Genomic DNA, 22,276 nt, shown 5'->3' with positions numbered 1-22,276 from the left:
AGAGGCCCAAAAAGCATCAGCGATTAACAGCATAGGTGGTCTGTAACTTCAAAACTAACCATTTAAAATAATAAAGATGATTTACAAAAATGTTTTTTTCCCCAGGGGCTATTCAGATTTAGACTATGTTCTGAATGTGAACATCCCCTGGATGATTGATGTTTATTACCCAACTACGGTACTTCAGGGGTCCAGCTCTGGTGCCAAGCTTTGGTTATGCTTTTGGTTATGTTCATACCTTTGTTAAAGGAACAGTAACACCAAAAAAAAAAGTGTTTTTAAGTAATGAAAATATAATGTAGTGTTGCCCTGCACTGGTAAAACGGATGTGTTTGCTTCAGAAACACTACTATAGTTCATATAAACAAGCTGCTGTGTAGCAATGGTGGAAATTGAAAAAAGGCTATATGGCACAGGTTAAATAGTGGATAACAGATAACACCATTATGTTCTACAGAGTTTATATGTTATCTGCTGTTTGAATGGCTGCCCCCATTGCTACACAGTAGCTTATTTATATAAACAAAAGTAGTGTTTCTGAAGCAAACACACCAGTTTTACCAGTGCAGGGCAACACTTTAAGTATGTGGATGCCAATGAAGTTACCCAATGACATGTCTTATGTGGCCTAAAGTGACTTTGCACATGATTCTATCATTCTAATTCAGTGCTCTCTTCATTAACCGTATAGCTCTGGTGACTCTCATTGAAGATGGAGAAGTCAGAACAGACGTGAATAGTACATGTGGGCGACGCTGCTGCAAACCTGAGCCTGCTTCTTACAACAACCTCTACTACACCTGCCAGGAACTCTTTAAGTTTGCCATTGGAATGGGAGATCTGGAATTTACAGACAACTACAAATACAAACCCGTGTTCATCTTCCTGCTGATCACCTATGTCATATTAACCTACATCCTCCTGCTTAATATGTTAATAGCGCTGATGGGGGAAACAGTAAGCAAGGTTGCTCAAGAAAGTAAAAGTATCTGGAAACTTCAGGTAAGGAAATTCCTGTGACATGCAAATAGTTTGTAAGATCTGTTCCCTCTGAAAACCAGCCATGTTTTTGTACTTTGTACCCTGCTCTGAGAATTGGAAAATTGCCACAGGTCTCTACTCTACGGTCTACTTTGGAGCACAGAGTCCACCCAAATTGAATGTAGCACTGCCTGCATTCCTTTGCACCCCTTAGTTCTCTTGCACTTGCATCTTGGGTTGCAGTAAATGCCCCCCCCGTAAGAGACTTACGGTCAGATTCGGGGAGATCAGTCGCCCGTTGACAAATCTCTTCTTCGGGGGGACTAATCTCTCCGCACTGCCTTCCCACTGGCTAGAATGAAAATCGCTGGTGGGATGGCACTCTGAGCGCTTCATTTTCCAAAGTCGCCCGAAGTTGCCTCACGAGAAAACTTTGGGCAACATCGGAAAACAAAGCGCTCCGAGTGCCATCCCACCAGCAATTTCGATTTTAGCCGGCAGGAAGGCAGTTCGGGGAGATTAGTCGCCCGAGAAGAGGAGATTTGTCGCCGGGCGACTAATCTCCCTGAATCTGATCGTGTGTCTCTGCCCTAAAGGAACAGTAATGGATCTTGAGTGATTGTGAATACATCTCTAACTCAAACAGAAAAATTGCTGGACTTCAAAATGAAGCCTTCCATTTTTAGATGTCAAATTTTTATTTTCGAGTGTTTTGCACTAATAAATCTTAAAGGGCATGTAAAGTCTAAAATAGAATAAGGCTAGAAATGCTGTATTTTGTATACTAAATATAAACACTTACTGCACCACAAGCCTAATCAAACAAATAATGTATGCTTTCAAAGTTGGCTATAGGGGATCACCATCTAAAACATGCTCTTGTCACCCCCATTCTGAAAAAACCCTCTCTTGATCCCTCCAATCTTGACAACCTCTGACCTATCTCTCTGCTACCTTTCATCTCTAAACTACTTGAGCGCCTAGTCTACAACCGACTAACCTCATTCCTCTCTGACAATAACCTGCTGGACCCCCTACAATCTGGTTTTAAGCCACAACACTCCACGGAAACTGCCCTGACTCGACTTACTAATGACCTTTTAACCGCTAAAGCCAACAATCATTTCTCGCTACTAATACTGCTTGATCTCTCAGCCGCATTTGACACTGTAGATCACCCTCTCCTCCTCCAGTCCCTCCAGTCGCTTGGCCTTCGTGACACAGCCCTGTCCTGGTTCTCTTCTTACATCACCAATCGTTCCTTCAGTGTCTCCTGCAATGGAGTATCATCTTCTCCCCTACCTCTTTCTGTTGGAGTTCCCCAAGGCTCTGTCCTGGGACCATTACTATTCTCCCTCTATACTTCCTCCCTTGGCAAATTAATAAATTCGTATGGTTTCCACTACCACCTCTATGCTGACGATACTCAGATCTATCTCTCATCTCCTGATCTCAACCCAGAACTCCTAACTCACGTCTCCTCCTGCCTGTCCGCTATCTCTACCTGGATGTCGCAACGCTACCTTAAATTAAACCTCTCTAAAACTGAAATGGTTCTCTTTCCTCCAACTAACACCAGTAGCATCCCCGAAGTATCCATCATAGTTAACCCCCTCTCCCCAGGCCCGGTGCCTTGGGGTTATCCTAGATTCTGCCCTGTCATTCACTCCTCATATCCAGTCACTTATTAAATCATGTCACTTCCACCTAAGGAACATATCCAAAATACGATCATTTATCACCGAAGAAGCTGCCAAAATTCTTATTCACTCTCTCATCATATCGCGTCTAGACTACTGTAACTCTCTTTTAATTGGCCTCCCCCTCCAGAGACTGTCACTTCTCCAGTCCATAATGAACACTGCTGCGAGGCTCATACACCTCAGCAACCGCTCCTCCTCTGCCTCGCCATTCTGTCAATCCCTGCACTGGCTTCCGTTACCTTTCAGAATCAAATTCAAATTAATGACACTGACTTTCAAAGCACTTCATAACTCTGCCCCACCCTACATCTCTGAACTCATCTCTATATACTCACCCACTCGCTTACTACGCTCCTCTACTGACCTACTACTCAACTCTTCTCTCATTACCTCCTCACATGCTCGCATTCAAGACTTTGCAAGGGCTGCACCCCTCCTCTGGAACGCTCTCCCACGGTCTGTCCGACTTTCTCCCAACCTTTCTCCTTTCAAAAAATCTCTGAAAACGCACTTCTTTCGAGAAGCCTACCCTCACTCCACATACAATACCACATTTCTCACCCACTTAATTCGATCTTGCCCACTCCCACACCTTGTGTATTACTCCCTTCCCTTTAGACTGTATGCCTATGCATAGGGCCTTCCTCACCTTTTTGTACCTGTATTGATTGTGATGTTTGTTACTCCATATATTCTATATATGTAATTCATGTGATGTAGTTGTATAATCACATTTACTTTACAGTGCTACGCAATATGTTGGCGCTATATAAATACATGTTAATAATAATAATAATAATAATCTTGTATTTTTTGTAGGTTTCTTATAAAAACGGTACACATTTTTTAATTAAAGTATATTGGAGATAGGTTTCTTTTTCATTAAAGAAAGTAAAAATGGGATTTTATGTTTTTGCCTTTACATGCCCTTTAAATATTCAAGATTTGGAAACTCGATTTCGCTATTTTTGAAGCAAGGAAAAAAGGTCAAATTCGAATATTGATAAATCAGTCCTTTAGTATACTTACATAATCAGGGTGATGTATTGTTATGTAAACAACAAACGACAACTTACAAATATAAGACAGTTGTTCCCAAATAGTTGAACTGGTCCATTAAAGGATAAGTAAACCTTTAAAATAAGCGAATGTAAAATTGATGAGAGAAGCTATTCTAAGAACTTGCTGTGTACATTCATTATTTATTTTTTGATTCCAAGATATTAAAGGATACATGTAGGCTTTATATGAATGAATTTTGTTACAACAGTGCCACCTGCTGGTAATTTTCTAACCATTCTGACCACCAAGTAGTCAAGGAAGTTGTCTGGAGAAACAAAGAGGTTGCTCTGATGTATTTCTGGTTAGGAAAGATTTGAGAAAGTTTTCTGTTTTTTCTCTTAATCAGAAGAACATCAGAGCATCTTTCTCCTGACAACTTCCTTGACTACTTGGTGGTCAGACTGGTCGTGAAAAGCAGGTGGCGCTGTTGTAACAAAATTCATTCATATTAACATTACATGTACCCCTTAATATCTTGGAATTAAAATATATATAAAATATTGAATGTTAATTGCAAAAGTGCTGAATAGCTCATCAATTTTACATTCACCTATTTTAAAGGTTTATTTATCCTTTATGGACAAAGTAATGCAGTAGGTGGGGCCATAGAGGGGGTGAATGTTTATTAACTATCTTTGATATGCTAGAGCTATAGAAGATTAAAGGGCACATTTACGACTGCAAGTGCAGAGAGTAGAGTGCAATTCCAAGGCCATCGCCATGTTTTTTTTTTTTCCAGAATTTGGGCATCATTGTGGTCCCAAAGGGGTGATGCAGTTGTGTTGCGCCTATGGTGTTCTCTTCATCACAAATAAGGCTTAGATGTGCAGAATATTTATAAGTCTACTAGCCGCCATTTCTGGTGTTCTCTGGAATCATTTCTGGTGTTCGACTTATCTATGCACCCTATTCTTTTGGTGCAGAGATTCATACAAGGTGTTGAGGGTATCCTGGAGTTCTGGGGTTCCCCTGCATCAGTAGGCACAGCAGCACTCAATACAGAACAAAAGGTAGGAAGGACTGAGCAGCACAAAGCACAACTATACAGGATACAGGGTACCTGCTTTTTTTGCGGGTAACCCGCAGGTACCCGACCCGCTGCAGGACTCTACCTTGTGTGTTTCTGATCATGTTTTCACTGATTTTGTTATGAGCTACTGATGGGGGTCTTTCATTTACTTACACCCAGTCTAGTCTAGGATTACATCAGAAACCCAATTCACGTTGTGAATACATTACAATTCTTTTATGTTCTACAGAGAGCGATTACCATACTGGACATTGAGAAAAGCTTTCTTAACGCCTTCAGGGACACGTTAAGATCAGGAAAATCTGTCCTTGTTGGAATAACACCCGATGGCAAGGAGGATTACAGATGGTGCTTTAGGTAAACTAACTCTACCCATGTGCTACCATAAAGTAATGGTGTTCATACAGTAATGTAAAGATAAGCACTATTAAAGCTTTGAAAACGTTGGTGGTGATTACAATGTATTTATGATGCTGCAATAAGCAGCTGGTTTCAGGATAAGTATTCGTGGGCTTGTTTGCACTAGGGATGCACCGAATCCAGGATTCAGCTTTTTTCAGCAGGATTTGGACGAATCCTTCTGGCCGGCCGAACCTAATCCTTATTTGCAAATGCTGAGATGCAGGTGGGTTTTCCAATAGAAATCTAAAGGGGCTGCTTTCATGTTTACATATTTACAAGGTTGGATTGAAAAAAGACCCGCCCCCGTTCTGTGTGACCATTTCCCACCTAATAACTTATGGTTTTTAATAAAGAAACCTTACAACACATGAATTGATTAAATGAATGAATGAATGAAACTTTTTTTTATATATATATAAATATGTAATGTTAACAAACAAAAATAAAGTTCACTAAAAAATGTCAGAAAACCCAAAACAGTAGGATAATTTTATTCTGTCAAACAAAGTGCAAATGAAGGGTTCACTTAACAACAATACTAGAATGTCCACAACATTTTACTTTGAACACAACTCCTAAGAGAAAAGTGCAATATAAGTAAAATATTCACTATCAATGAACTTTCCTTCCTTCATCTTTTTTTTCCATGAGTTTCCACTGTGAATGGTTTTCATGATGATCTACAGAATTTTCATGAGCTGGAATGCGTGGGTTCAAATTCTTCCAGTCAGAAAACCCCTTTTTTGGGTTTATCAGTAAAAAGATGTGTTTGCCAAACAAAATACATGGAAAACAAAACCATTGACTGAGACTTTCCAAAATCCCCATCTTTACCTTAATCCGGCCCCAGGGCCGCCATTAGAAATCACGGCCCCATACAAAAAAATTCTCGGGGCACCCTGGGCCCCGCGGGCCCCGCCCACCCCAGCCTCCAAGCCCCACCCCAGATCCCGCCCACTCCACACAACAGTTAAAAGACCACACAGATATCAGCGCTAAAAAAGGTAACTCCCCACACGCACAAGTTATAAAAAGCTATTGATGGTCAGGGCCCCCTTATAAGATAAAAAAAACTGTGGGGCAGGCCCAGGACACTTGTACCCCCTGTCCCCCCCTGACGGCTGCCCTGTCCAGCCCTGCTGTCCAAGGTACCTTATAATTTTATCAGTTATTTCTGGCCATGAGGTTGGATCATTTAGATTTATCTTTATGTTTGGACAGTTTTCAGTCGGAGTATCTTCTGATATTGTGTCACCCTGTGTCAAGCTTTCACTGGCAATATGTGAGCAGCTGGCATATATGCCATTAACACTTTCATCACTGTGTGATTCTGCACAGCTTTTACTTTTCTCTTTTTCTGGCATTAGTTCTAAATCTTTGTCAGATTCAAAACAGATTTCTGGAGCTGTTTCTATGATGCTGGTGCCCTGACCACTTAAACCAATGCCACTGGTGCATTCTGCTGAAGTTAAAGGAGTTTCTGCTCATGTACTTTTGCTTGGTTTCAGCCATTTTTGCAACTGCTTTGATAGTTTACTTGCTTCATCTTCTCTTATCTTTCTTCTTTTTCTGAATTCTGCACCAGAAGGTTTTTTGGATGACATTCCTTACAAGATAACGAATTAAAAAAAAAAATTAATTCAGGGTGTTCAGGCCATTTAGATCATGCATAAAGCACAATAACCTATCATTAAAGTTTCCTCTGGTGGTGTACATAAAATAAGGCAATTTTCCCAAAAACAAAAAAAAACACATTTTAACATACGCACAAGATAACCTGCCTACCATTGTATACACATAAAGGGATCAGAAGGCAACGGAACTCAGTTAGTCTAAAATGTTTTTTTCCCACATTCATCTTTCAGTCTTTCACTCAAAAAACTACCAGGTTGCTAGGGAAAATTGGTCCCTATCAACCATATATCTGCTGGAATGTTTGGAGAGATGCTGAACAAAAATCTAAATAACTGGAAAAACCACAAAGAAAATGAAGACCAATTCTGCAAATTGTCTCAGAATATTACAAAATCAACATCATACTAACTTAATTTAATGTAGAGTATCACTTTAGGGTGAACTGATCACTTAAAAATTCCAGGGACACATCAGTTTTGCCCTGCTCTTTGGATTTTTTAGACATGTCCCTGAATTTTCAAGTTATTTGTTCACCCTACTTTAATGCATCACTATAAAACATCTGAATGGAAGACATATTATAACACAAAAGGCAGGGCAGGCATAACATCTTGATACTCAGGGACCACAAGGCAGTAACATTATAAAGGCACATATATTATATTGATATGTAACAAGGAGTGAGGTTTGAGGCCCAGTCTGAGGACAAATGGAGGACAGCCTGATAACTTACAGTTACGGCACACTGAATTCTTATTAACAGCCCCTATTTAGTAAAAAAAAAAATGTAGCTCTATACATTATAAACATCAAAAAGCTTATCATTAAATCTAGGCAAATCGAGCATTTTTCTGCATGTTATGTATTATATTTTTATAATTCACAAAAAAGTCACAGGCAGCATATCAGCCCAAACTTACAACCAAATAATCACTGCGCACGTTAAACAGCAGCCCCCCCCCCAATTACAGCACACATAACCCTAATCAGCTCTAGTACAAGAAGAGGTCCAGATAGTCAATTAATAAATGTGCCAAGTGTTATCAGCCAGCCACATAAAATGAAACTCCCTTCTTGATTTCCCCCATTTACCAGTGCCAGCAGCCATTATTTTGCTCCCATGCACCTGTGCCAGCATCCATCATGTGGCTATATGTACCTGTGCCAACAGCAACCAATCCCTCATATTGCCCCCAAGTCCCCAATCTGTACCTGTGCCAGCAGCAGCCAAAAAAAATCAAAGAGCAAGTAAGAGGGAGGTGGGGAGCAGAGCGTAACGCTGCTGGAACCTGGAGAGAACCTTCAAACAATAAAGAAATCGGGGGGAAAATTAAAAAAAAAACAACAATAAGAAAAAGAAAAAAAATTCCCTTTAAAAAGTGCCCCTCCCCCCATTAATTGCGCCCTAGGCGGGCACCTACTCTACTACCCCTAGTTCTGGCCATGAGTTCAACCCCTCCAAACAAGCCCCAGTGCACATATACATAATACACATATCTATACAGTCACATTTATAAACTGTATAAACCAAAACCTGTACTAACTAACTGTACATTTTAAGATCCCGATAGCCTTGGATATTATGCTTATTCAAAAAATCATCCAAACCACTATTAATCCCAAAGGCATTAAAAGAATCATCCATCACAACATCATACGGCAATTAGTTTTCATTTTTTTATATGTGGTTTTTAAGTTATTCAGCAGCTCTCTAGTTTGCAGCTTCAGCAATCTGGTTGCTAGGGTCCAAATTACCCTAGAAACCATGTATTTAATTAAATAAGAGACTGGAATATGAATAGGAGAGGCCTGAATAGAAAGATAAGGAATAAAAAGTAGCAATAACAATGAAGTTGTAGCCTTACAGAGCATTTTTTTTTAGATGGGGTCAGTGACCTCCATTTGAACGCTGGAAAGAGACAAAAGAAGAAGGCAAAAACTATAAAAAAAATAAAATAAAAAAAATAAAGACCAATTGAAAGTTTGCTTAAAATGTATCATTCTATTACATACTAAAATTTTACTTAAATGTTAACCACCGCTTTAAGGAACTGATGTGGGGAGGAATTTGGAGTTCTAGAGAACTTGGGTGATTTTCCCTAAGCTACAGGCCATTATTCACAGTAATAATGACATTTAATATTGTAATATTATTATATATATATATATATATATATATATATATATATATATATATTAAAACATTTCTACAGTGCAGAGCACCTAATTGTCACACAAAACTGAGAAATCATCCTTTGCTCTAAAGATATGAGCTGAATTGGAGATGACTGGTTATTCACACTACAGTGAATGGCTACTAATCATAAACGCCTGTAACGAGCTGTCTATTTCCCCTAATGCTTTCCCATATAGAGTCGATGAAGTAAATTGGAACAAATGGAACTCAAACCTAGGGATAATCATGGAGGACCCTGGGAATTGTCATGGATTAAAAAGCACCCTCAGTGCTTCATTCCGACCAAGAGGTGAGGAATCTCCCCAAAACTCAACTAAATACTAAAATAACACAATGTGCTCATTCAGAGGTTTATTTAACAAGTTATTGTGTAAGTACAAGATAAGCTTCATGTCTGATTCCTGTGTATTGTAGCTCTTTCTCTAACATGGATTCTAATCAAGATTTTCTTTTTTTTAGTGATGCCTTGGCTCAATAGAATATAATAGTGTTTTGGGTGGTTAAAGGGCATGTAAAGTCTAAAATAAAATAAGGCTAGAAATGCTGTATTTTGTATACTAAATATAAACATGAACTTACTGCACCACAAGCCTAATCAAACAAATAATTTATGCTTTCAAAGTTGGCTACAGGGGGTCACCATCTTGTAACTTTGTTAAACATCTTTGCAAGACTAAGACTGTGCACATGCTCAGTGTGGTCTGGGCTGCTTAGGGATCGTCATAAACAAAGCTGCTTGAGTTCTGCATGGCTGGGAAGTAAGGCGGGGGCTCCCCCTGCTGTACATAAGTATGATTGTTTCCCTGCTCAGCAGTTAGGAACCATCTGACAATTCCTATCCACAGCAGTAAATGAAGGGAGATTTTCACTGTATTCAGTCAGGTTTCTTATAAAAAGGTAAACATTTTTTAATTAAATAATATTGGAAATAGGTTTCTTTTTCATTAAAGAAAGGAAAAATTGGATTTTATTTTTTTTGCCTTTACATGCCCTTTAAGGCTAGTTTAAGTCCATCAGCCTTCACTTGGCATTTTGTAATGCCTTAAAATTGCTACATGTGCTATAGTCCCAGGGGTAAATGCAAAGTCAGACTGGAGGGTCAATAGACCCTTACAAATTCTGTTATATAGTGAATAAACTACCCCCTCTTGTATAATATCTGAAAATTATAGTTAATTAAAGTTACTGAGAAGTTTCATGACCATATAAATACACAAGGTCGAAGGTGACTTTTAATATCATCATATTTTGCAACTTTATTTATTATACGATAATACACAAGTTTGACTGAGTCGTCTGACAGAAATGACATCACCAAGCTCCAATTATAACCGATGACATCACTAAGCACCGTTTATCAGGATATAATTTACAGGAGATTCATGGCTCTTGTGTATTATATAGATATAATAGGGAAGAGAAGTCAGAAGTATACTGGGTTAAACATACAGATTCACATATACGGAATGGGACCTGTTATCCAGAATGCTCGGGCAGAATGCTCGGGACCTGGGGTTTTCCGGATAGCGTAATTTGGATCTTTATCCCTTAAATCTACTCGAAAATCATGTAAACATTAAATAAACCCAATAGGCTGATTTTGGCTCCAATAAGGATTATTTATATCTTAGTTTGGATCAAGTACAAGGTACTGTTTTATTATTACAGATACAAAGAAAATCATTTTAAACATTTGGATTATTTGGATAAAATGGAGTCTATGGGAAACCGGCTTTTCGTAATTCGAGGCTTTCTAGATAATGGGCTTCTGGATAAGGGATCCAATACCTGTATACTTACAGACATTTCATATTTCAGGGAGACGTTGGAGATCGTTGGTTCCTCACATAAAAGAAATGAATTTGAGAAACGAACATGAGACGGTTCCAGAGGAGGTTCCATTACAGATACAACCTGGTTTGACAATTCAGACAGTGAAAGAAGAAGATCAGGAAGAGACATCCCAGCAGTGAATATGTCCCTCTCCCTGTGCTCCGTCACTAGAAATAAGGGTTAAACAGCTGGACAAACACATATTTGCTGCCCCACTACAATAAAACTGACATTTTCTTATTCAATGTTGTGTATAACTGCAGTACCAGTGTCCCATCACATACAATTTCAATGTGGACTTTTCTCAACACGCTGCACCTGTTTCCTGATGTTTATAATGTGCCATTTCTCTCTTTTATTAAAAAACTCTAAAAAATCTACTTTTAGTCTCTTTGAATATCAATTCCAAATAAACTTTTGGAAAATAATTATCCTGGGTGGAACGAATTAAATGAAAATGTCTTCTGTTGTTACTAACAATATAAGATTGTGCTATCCATCTTTTTCCATGCTGTGGGCACAGTATCCAGTGAAAAGAATAGGGTCACATGTCACTCTCATTGCAACCGCTAACCACACTTTGGGGCAGATTTACTAAGCTCGAATGAATTTTCGAAGTTAAAAAAGTTCGAAGTAAATTTATGGGTACTTCAACCATCGAATAGGCTATATTCGACCATTCGACTTCGATTCGAACGATTCGAAGTAAAAATCATTCGACCATTTGATAATTAAAGTACTTTCTCTTTAAAAAAAACTTCAACTTCATACTTCGCCAAATTAAAGCTACCAAAGTGCAATGTTAGCCTATGGGGACCTTCCAGAGCACTTTTCTATGTTTTGTTTGGTAGAATAAAAATCCTTTGATCGATCGCTAAAAATTGTTCGAATCGTTCGAACGCTAAATTCGGTGAAAAATCCTTTGACTTCAATATTCAAAGTCGAAGGATTACAATTCGAGTGTCGGATTTCTACGTTTTTTTAATTTAACGAAATTCGACCCTTAGTAAATCTGCCCCATAGAATATTATCAGCACAATTGCATTTATTTTGATGTAACGGGCACAACTGCACCAGACGCAACTCCACTGGTGACTGCAACAATGCTGGAATGCAGAGAAAACAGTTGCATTGCATTGCTTTTTAATTATTTAGCTTTTTGTTCAGCAGATCTACAGATCTAGAATCTGGTTGCTACGGTCTAATTTAACCTAGCAACCAGGCAATGGTTTGAAAAAAAAAAACATGAATATGAATAGAGAAGTGCCTAAAAAGAAATAAGTAATACAAATGATAATTTAAAAAAAAAAAAGTCAATAAAATCGTAGCCTTACAGAGCAATAGTTTTTGGCTGATGGGGCCAGTGACCCCCATTTGAAATGTGGAAAGAGTCAAAAGAAGAAGGCATATCATTCAAAAACACCATTTGAAAAAGTTGCTAAGAATAGACCATTCTATGGGGCAAATTTACTAACCTCTGAAAATTCACCAGCGATGGCTTCGCTCACAGCGCAACACTTCGCCAGGTGTAGATCCTCCAGGACAACGCTAATTCAATAAAATCCGAAGTTGCGTCCAGGGTGCCGAATGCTGGCAAAGTTGCGCTAGCATTACTGCGCCAAGCAAAGCGAAGTTGCGCTAACGTTGGCTTATTTGCATATGGCGGGAAGTTAAAGTACAATAGACGTATATGTTGCAGCAAATACATTACACTACACCCGGAAAACCTTAATAAAATAAAATTAAGTTATATTACCCTACACATGAGCCCAGTGTATAATTTATGTGCCATATCTTAGGAAATGTAGGGGGGAAGCCAGTTACCCCAAAAAAAAGTACGCTCTTTTGCAGCCTATCACCCTGAAAAAAGAAGATACTAGCGTTTTTTGGGACTTAGAAAAAGTTTTAACTAAATTTTGAGGAACTCCTATCTACTTGGCCTGGTCTGAGGTGGCGAAGGCAAGTCTGGCGCAAGAGGTAACGTTCATTAAAATCAGCATTTTAGTGAATTTACGTAGTTACATCCATTCGTCAGAGCGCAAATTCGCCAGGCGTTAGGGAGTGAAGTAGCGCTAGAGTCCATTTCCTTCGCTACCAAAGTTACGCCTGCGCCCGTTAGTAAATCGGCGAAGTACCGAAATTACATCACGCTGACGAATTTTCCCCAGCGTTAGTCGTTTCGCCCTCTAGTAAATTTGCCCCTATGACATACTAAAAGTTAACCTGAAGGTGAACCACCCCTTTAAAAATCATGCATTTTTAGAATATGAGCAAAAACAAGAGACAAAAGTGACGGAGCTGTACACACGTGTGAGCTGGCACAGTAAATGTTTCTAAAACATGTTTTCTCTAGGGTGTACTGGGATGAATTCTTCCCATAACTATCATTGGAGTCATTCCCCAGGTGAGTAATGAAATTCTCTAGTGCTGAGCACGTGAGCAGTGACTGTCATTAGGACAGCATACACTATCATGTGCCTCATAAACATTATATAAAAAGACATGAAAACTCATTCTCATTCTATTGGGCAGGATTCACACCATTATTCACTTACTCTTTGTATTACATTTGCACTTGGTTCTGTTGTTTTCTTACACAGGTATGGGATCCGTTATCCGGAACCTCCAGATAGATAGACCTAGATTTTTTCCAAATAATCCCAATTTAAACAAAAAAAAAAAATCAGTCTATTGGGTTTATTTAATGTTTAAATGGTTTTCTAGTAGACTTAAGGTATGGAGATCCAAATTGCAGAAAGATCTATTATCCAGCATTCAGGATAACAGGTCCCATATCTGTACTTTGATTGACATTTGGTTGGCGTAGCCTTGTCTAGCTCACAGAAATCAATCAAATCGCTATAACTACAGCTAATGGCAACCTAATATCATGAATGTGACATGGGTACCCCAACTGGCAGTACAGTGATAGTGATAGAACACATGTTATGTCACAAGAGACATTGCAGTAAGTCCTTCATAGTCACTGTTATCCTACACCCCGGAATTCACTAAATCCATAGTTTCATATTTAACCCCAAACCTAATGTATCGGATTGTTGTTTTAATGTTGTCCTTTATACAATTAGAAATAGTGCACTTGCAAATGCAATAGGTATGGGACTTGTTATCCAGAATGCCCGGGACCTGGGATTTTCCAGATAACAGATCTTCCCGAATTTGGATCTTCATACTTTGTCTACTAGAAAATCCTGAAAACATTAAATAAACCCAATAAACTGGTTTTGCTTCCAATAAGCATTAATTATATCTCAGTTGGGATCAAGTATAAGGTACTGTTTTATTATTACAGAGAAAAAGGAAATCATTTAAAAATGGAGTCAATCCTTCCTTGGGCTTTTTGGATAATGGGTTTCTGAATAACGGCTCCCATACCTGAATTGCAAAAATGTTCTCAAACATATACCATAGCCATAGAAATAAATGTTCACACTGTATTCAATTGGACAGAGAAACAAAGGTGACCTCCTAATATCATAATTACTAACAGAAGATATATAACATACACGTTAAAGGAGAAGGAAAGCTACAGAAGCAGTTTATTGCCAATAGATTAGCCACAGTAGTGCAAGCTATAACACTATATTTATTCTGTAGAATGCTTTACCATACCTGAGTAAACAGCTCTAAAAACTCTCTCTGTTTGTTTAGGATAGCAGCTGCCATATTAGCTTGGTGTGACATCACTTCCTGCCTGAGTCTCTCCCTGCTCACTCTTAGCTCTGGGCTCAGCTTACAGCAGGGTTGGGAGGCGGGAGGGAGAGAGGAGCAAACTGAGCATGCTCAAGCCCTAGCCCTGGAGGTTTAAGCAGTCATCATACTGCCCCTGGCCCCAATCTTTACCTGTGTCAGCAGCAGCCAAAAATAAATTAGATTATGCAGCCCCCCACCCCCCAAGTATCTATGTACCTGTGCCAGCCCAGCAGCAACATTAAAAAAATGCCCCCAAATCTATACCTGACTCTGCCAGCAGCAGGAACCTTCATAGTACAGAATCCAAACTTCAGTTCCTGCAAACAGTGTGCAAGGCTGCGAGCACTGAGCCTGACTGAGCCACACCAACGTGCCTGTCCACAAAATCTCTGCCGCGTTTGCGTCAGTGACATCACTGACGTGCGTACGTGTGTGACGCAAGACGCGATGTGCCACCAGGCAGCTCTTAAGCTGCAGTACTAAGTTTCCGGCAAGAGGGAGAGGGTGGACAGAAGCGCCGGAAGGAGGAGGGAGGTTTCGCCCGAGGCCAGAGCGCCATGAAAACTATAAAAATAAATAATTAATCACTTTAAAAAATTTTAAAAAACAAAGGAAAAGAAAAACGAAAAAAAAAAAAAAATGCTTTTAAAGTGCGCCCCTCACTGATGGCGCCCTAGGCAGCCGCCTACTCTGCAAACCCATAGTTCCGGCCCTGCTTGTCAGAATAAACAATGTGGGTGCAAACAAAGTATGTTCATTTGCATGATTGATCAGAAGAGCTAATTGCTTGGCACATGATAAAACAACAACAAATGACTAATCCTGATGACAAAAGTGTTTCATAATGATAATGGTGGAGAGATGTAACTTCAGGGCAAGAGGCAGAGAAAGGAGAGAAACATTTGCTTAGAAGGCACTAAATAACAACATTTAGCTTTGAATTTCAGTAGATTCGAGGAGATGTAGAAATTAAAGAGTAAGTAGAATTTATAATAGACCCATCAATTTATGTTCTCTTACTATGAAAGGTAAGCATTTTGTACCCCTCCCAATTCAGACAGATTACCCCCAGTTACATGCCCAAGCTCTTGGGAGCCCACTTACTAGTATGTAAAGGCATTTCAGGACTGTCACCAAAATAGGAGCATAAAGTAATAGATGAATAGAAAATTCCCTATGTAGGAATACTGATTTTAGTAAATCTGTAGTACATCATCTTGGGCGGGAACGAACTCCATACATTGCAGCAATAGAAAGTATGATATCCTACTGCAATATTTCGGAATGTCAGAAATTGTGACAGTAATAAGGAAGGAATTGCCCCATATAAATGGGAACCTCCTATACTTAAAGTGATCCTGTCATGGGAAAACATGTTTTTTTCAAAACACATCAGTTAATAGTGCTACTCCAGCAGAATTCTTCACTGAATCCATTTTTAAAAAGAGCAAACAGATTTTTTTATATTCAATTTTGAAATCTGACATGGGGCTCGACATACTGACAGTTTCCCAGCTGCCCCCAGTCAAGTGACTTGTGCTCTGATAAACTTCAGTCACTCTTTACTGCTGTACTGCAAGTTGGAGTGATATCACCCCCTTTCCTCCCCCCCCCCCCAGAAGCCTAATAAAAGAACAATGGGAATGTAACCAGATAGCAGCTCCCTGGTAGATCTAAAAACAACAATCAATAGTAAAAGCCAAGTCCCACTGAGACTGATTCAGTTACATTAAGTAGGAGAAATAACAGCCTGCCAGAAAATAGTTCCATCCTAAAGTGCAGGCACAAGTCACATGACTGGGGCAGCTGAGAAACTGACAATATGTCTAGCACCATGTCAGATTTCAAAATTGAATATTAAAAAATCTGTTTGCTCTTTTGAGAAATGGATTTCAGTGCAGAATTCTGCTGGAGTAGCACTATTAACTGATGTGTTTTGAAAAAAACATGTTTTCTCATGATAGGATCCCTTTAACACAGAGAGATGTCAACCAAGCACCAGAAACCTGCTCAGCCAGTACTACTACTCGCAACACTTTAATAATGGCTTTTGGTTAAATATATCCCATAGTTATGCAACACAGAACTTGCAGTTAAGTAACTCATATGATTCATGGTTTGGGATGATAACATTTAGCTATCTTTTTTGTGTGCCAGGAAACCCATATAATATATTTAGTCTTCAGTATCCCCCTCTCAGCAATATTTTGGATTTTGATTGACAAATTAAACACATTGGCGTGTGCTCCCTAGACAATATATTAAAGCTACTGACTTTTTGTATAACCAACTCTGCCACAAAGCTGCATGTACAGACAGTTTGCTGAGAGATGGGATAGTGAAAAGTTACATGGTTATTTAAAAAATGGTACAGGTGTGGGATCCATTATCTGGAAACCCATTATCCAGAAAGCTCCAAATTACAAACCCAAAGGGGCAGATTTACTAAAGGGCGAAGTGACTAACGCTAGTGAAAATTCGCTAGTGAAGTCGACTTACTCTAGCGATACTTCGCACCCTTACGCCAGACGTAGTTGCGCTATGGCGAAGGGACGACGTAACTACACTAATTCACTAACTTGCGCATTTTACTGAACGCCATTTTACTCTTGCGCCAGACTTGCCTTCGCCACCTCAGACCAGGCGAAGTGCAATAGAATAGATAGGACTTGCTTCAAAAAAAGTCCCAAAAAATGCTGGCATATTTTCCTTTTTTAAGGCTGAAAAAGATCGTAAATTTTTTTGGGGGTACCCTCCTTCCCCCCTACATTTCCTAACATATGGCACCTAAACTATACAGTGGGCACATGTATAGGGCAATATAACAACTCTATTTTATTTAATGAAGCTTTCCCAGGCTTGTGTAGTGTAATGTATTTGCTGCTACATATACGTCCATTGTACTTTAACTTGGCACCGTATGCAAATTAGGCATCACTAGCGTAACTTCGATTTGCTTGACGAATTAACGCTAGCGCAACTTCTCTTCCGTTCGCCTCCCTGACTGCAACTTCGTATTTTAGTGAATTAGCGGCGCCCTGGCGAAATGCGGCGAAGGCGTCGCTAGCGCATTTTCGCTGCTTAGTGAATTCGCCCCAAAGATTCCATTTTATCCAGATAATCCACATTTTTAAAAACGATTTCCTTTTTCTCTGTAATAATAAAACAATAGCTTCTACTTGATCCCAACTAAGATATAATTATTCCTTATTGGAAGCAAAACCAGCCTATTGGGTTTATTTAATGTTTACATGAATTTCTAGTAGACTTAAGGGATGAAGATCTAAAACGGAAAGATCTGTTATCCAGTGTTGAGTATTCACAGCCTTAGAATAGAGAAGTGTCATTTATAATATAGTGAATAAAGTACCCCCTCTTGTAAAATATATGGATATTATAAGTTACCGAGGAGTTTCATGACCATATAAAAACACGAGGCCGAAGGCCGAGTGTTTTTATACAGGTCATGGAACTCCGAGGTAACTTATAATATCCTAATATTTTACAACTGGGGGTACTTTATTAATTATAATACACACATTTTAGTAAGTCATGTGACAGAAATTACATCACTACTCACCGTTTATAACTGATGACATCACTACTCACCGTTTATAAGGATATAATTTACAATATATTCATGGCTTTTGTGTATTATATGGTTATATAGTAAGAGGTTCATTAAATGTAACTTCTCACAACTTAGCTGCAAGGTTCAATTCCACAGAATGCGTTCCGTTTTTCTGCGTTCAGCCGCAGTGGAGCGCAGGAATAGACGCATTACATTTTTTCCAATGGGGCTGTACTCACACAGCATTTTTCCTGCGTTCGGCGCCTACACGCGCCTGTGTGAGTACAGCCCCATTGGAAAAAATGTAATGCGTCTATTCCTGCGCAGGTAAAAACGCTCGTCTGTAAGAGCCCTTAATCTCTGTAGTGATACCTTTTAAAGTTTACATATGGTAAGCAGACACAGCAGGCAGACTTTGATATGGAGGGTCACATAAAGGGGGCCGCCAGCTGGACAGCCCTGCCTTAAAGGGTTTGTTCACGTTTAAATGAACTTTTAGTATGATGTAGAGAGTGATATTCTGAGACGATTTGTAGTTGATTTTCATTTTTTATTATTTGTGGGTTTTGAGTTATTTGTCTTTTTATTCAGCAGCTCTCCAGTTTGCAGTTTCAGCAATCTGGTTGCTAATGTCCAAATTACCATAGCAACCTTGCATTGTGTATGATACTGGAATATGAATAGGAGAGGCCTGGATACATAGATGAGTAATAAAAAGTAGCAATAACAATACAGTTGTAGCCTTACAGAGCATTTGTTTTTTAGATGGGGTCAGTGACCCCCATTTGAAAGCTGGAAAGACACAAATAGTTCAAAAACAATGCAAAAGAAATGAAGGTCAATTAAAATGTTTGTTAGCATTAGCAATTCTATAGCATACTAAAAGTTAACTTATAGGTGAACCACCCGTTTAATGCTCCATGAAAATGCTGCCACCTATTAAACTTTGATCCGTTATTCCCCTCTGTGCTAATTGATACATATGATCAGAGTACATGCTTTCCAAGTTCAAGGTTAAAATAATTACAGTCTCATTCGTGCTCTCCATACACAGGTCCGGATTGTCATCATGTTTGTGATGCTGATGCATTCCTTTGGAACTCTCATTGCAAGTATGACTGGCGAGGGAGGAACTATTTTAGCCGCATCACCCTAATTACAGATTAGTGCATATTAATTCATAGAGAAGCATTGCCCTATGATCATTTTATTTCAACTCTGAAGAAGGACACAAGCCACTGAAGACTGGGGAAACAGTAAGTACAAGCTGTTTAAATTATATCAAATTCCCTTGTTGCTTTACGTTATTACTTTTATTGAGGTGCAGATAAGCCGTATGTGTACCCTACTTAAAAGCCTAAAACCAGGCTCCAGTTTAATTAGAAGCCAAGCATACAGAGAAATACAATATTTTTCATTTTTTTTTGATGAGTCTGTCATAGTACGAGAGAACCTTCTGGTGGACCCAGGAATAAATAGTAGTCGGCTTACATAAATATTTTCTTATCCCCACCATAGGCTTTTATAACACCTATAGCAGCACTGTCTATGTTTAAAGGGGTGGTTCTGCTTTACATTGACTAGTTAATTCTAAGCAACTTTTCAGCTGGCCTTCAATTTTCATGTATTGTATTCCAGTCTCTTATTCAAATCAGTGCAGGGTTCCGATGGTAATATGGACCCTAGCCACCAGATTGCTGGAATTACAAACTGGAGAACTGCTGAATAAAATCTAAATAATTCAAAAACCACAAATAATAAAAAAAATTCACGTCATATTAAAAGTTAAAGGGATACTGTCATGGAAAACATGTTTTTTTCATAACGCACCAGTTAATAGTGCTACTCCAGCAGAATTCTGCACTGAAATCCATTTCTCAAAAGAGCTAACAGATTTTTTTATATTCAATTTTGAAATCTGACATGGGGCTAGACATTTTGTCAATTTCCCAGCTGCCCCTGGTCATGTGACTTGTGCCTGCACTTTAGGAGAGAAATGCTTTATGGCAGGCTGCTGTTTTTCCTTCTCAATGTAACTGAATCTGTCTCAGTGGGACACGGGTTTTTACTATCGAGTGTTGTTCTTAGATCTAACAGGCAGCTGTTATCTTGTGTTAGGGAGCTGTTATCTGGTTACCATCCCATTGTTCTTTTGTTTGGCTGCTGGAATGGGAAGGGAGTGGGTGATATCACTCCAACTTGCAGTACAGCAGTAAAGAGTGATTGAAGTTTATCAGAGCACAAGTCACATGACTTGGGGCAGCTGGGAAATTGACAATATGTCTAGCCCCATGTCAGACTTCAAAATTGAATATAAAAAAATGTCTTTGCTCTTTTGAGAAATGGATTTCATTGCAGAATTCTGCTGGAGCAGCACTATTAACTGATTCATTTTGAAAAATGTTTTCTTTCCCATGACAGTATCCCTTTAATTTAATTTAAAGGTGAACAACTCCTTTAACTAATGTGGAAATAAGCCCTGGTTATCGGGTTCTATGTTGACCCAGTACAACACTTTGGAAGCCATATTTGGCCCACCGTAGGACAAACTGCTTTACAGATTATCATTGCTGGATGGTGATTCTAAGGAGAGAATGCTTTAATGGAACCTAAATCACATTTGCATAAAAATATCTTTTGCATATCAAAGCTGAACTGTGAGATATTTTGTGTTTATTTGAGAAGAGAAGGGTCGTTGTAGACGGACTACAGCACAAACTCCACTTTGGTACATCATGATTTTTCCATTTTTTAAAGGGCATGTAAAGGCTAAAAAAATAAAATCCCATTTTTACTTTTTTTAATGAAAAATAAACCTATCTCCAATATTCTTTAAATAAAAAATGTGTACCATTTTAATAAGAACCCTGACTGTAGTGAAATGCAGTGAAATTCTCCCTTCATTTACTGCTGTGGATAGGAATTGTCAGATGGTCCCTAATTGCTGAGCAGGGAAACAATCATATTTATGTACAGCAGGGGGAGCCCCCGCCTTACTTCCCAGCCATGTAGAACTCAAGCAGCTTTGTTTATGACGATCCCTAAGCAGCCCAGACCACACTGAGCATGTGCACTTAGTCTTAGTCTTGCAAAGATGGTTAACAAAGTTACAAGATGGTGACCCCCTGTAGCCAACTTTGAAAGCATAAATTATTTGTTTGATTAGGCTTGTGGTGCAGTAAGTTCATGTTTATATTTAGTATACAAAATACAGCATTTCTAGCCTTATTCTATTTTACACTTTACATGCCCTTTAAAGTCTTGTCAGACACTGATTGAATAAGTAAAGACAATGAACAAGAAGTAAGATTCAAGCTATTCAGTATAATTAATTTATTTTTAGCACTCACGGGTGTTCATAGGATGACTGGGTTACGTGGGCTGGCATGTGAATAGAACGAGTTCTTAATTACTTGGTCTTTCATGTCATCATTAATAATAAACAAGCCACAGGTAACCGCCCATGTATACACAAGGAAGAAGTGGATTTGCATGCCATGCTTGTATCTGAACAGTTTAGCCCATATATATATATATGAAAGAGCTTGCTGTGATTATTTAATACTGGTATATACTTATTGTATATTATTGTATAAATATTCAGTTCCACTTAATTGCTGTAAAATCAGAACTGTTTCTTGAATAAGTGATTGAATTTCTTAGACATTTTCAAACTTTGAGAAACCTTGTGTTGTGTTTTCAACCTCTTGTAGACGAGATGTGACAGGGTTTTGTTGTATTCTTTCTATGTTTCTCTTATAATTCCATAGTATTGTTAAAGGAAAACTAAAGCCTAACTAAAGAAGTTTGCTAGAAATGTTGCACATTATGTTTTGGGCTTCTGTACCAGCCCAAGGCAACCACAGCCCTTTAGCAGTAAAGATCTGTGTCTCCAAAGATGCCCCAGTAGCTCTCCATCTTCTTTTCTGCTGATTCACTGCACATGCTCTGTGTTACTGTCACTTACTGAGCTTAGGGACCCACTCTCAATATACAGTACACATAGAATATACAAGTCACACTATAAGGCTAATTTGTAATTAATACAGGTAATTACTACATGGCAGCACAGAAACCAGTGCAATTAGCATCAGAATTTAATAATCAGCCCTGTAGCATCAGTTTATATTACAGACCAACCTCATTTT

The 22,276-nt window shown here is 38.8% G+C and overlaps 1 protein-coding gene across 3 annotated transcripts in view; it reads left to right on the top strand.

The window, feature by feature from the left end:
• Positions 1–11,221, top strand: part of trpv1.L (transient receptor potential cation channel, subfamily V, member 1 L homeolog) — a 43,678-nt gene extending 32,457 nt beyond the window's left edge. For 2 of the 3 annotated variants that reach the window (XM_041581642.1, XM_018246044.2), the window contains 4 exons: positions 692–1,002; positions 5,006–5,133; positions 9,187–9,299; positions 10,829–11,221. In XM_041581642.1, coding sequence (XP_041437576.1) covers positions 692–1,002; positions 5,006–5,133; positions 9,187–9,299; positions 10,829–10,983 — 707 coding nt within the window. In that variant the 3' untranslated portion in view covers positions 10,984–11,221. The remainder of the gene's footprint in view (positions 1–691; positions 1,003–5,005; positions 5,134–9,186; positions 9,300–10,828) is intronic. The other variant, XM_041581644.1, reaches the window with a different exon arrangement.
• Positions 11,222–22,276: the final 11,055 nt, after the last annotated feature.

The sequence above is a fragment of the Xenopus laevis genome, chromosome 2L (genome assembly GCF_017654675.1).
Source record: "Xenopus laevis strain J_2021 chromosome 2L, Xenopus_laevis_v10.1, whole genome shotgun sequence".
Lineage (NCBI taxonomy): Eukaryota > Metazoa > Chordata > Amphibia > Anura > Pipidae > Xenopus > Xenopus laevis.
Note: the sequence above shows the minus strand (reverse complement) of the source record. Positions and strands in the feature narration are given on the sequence as shown.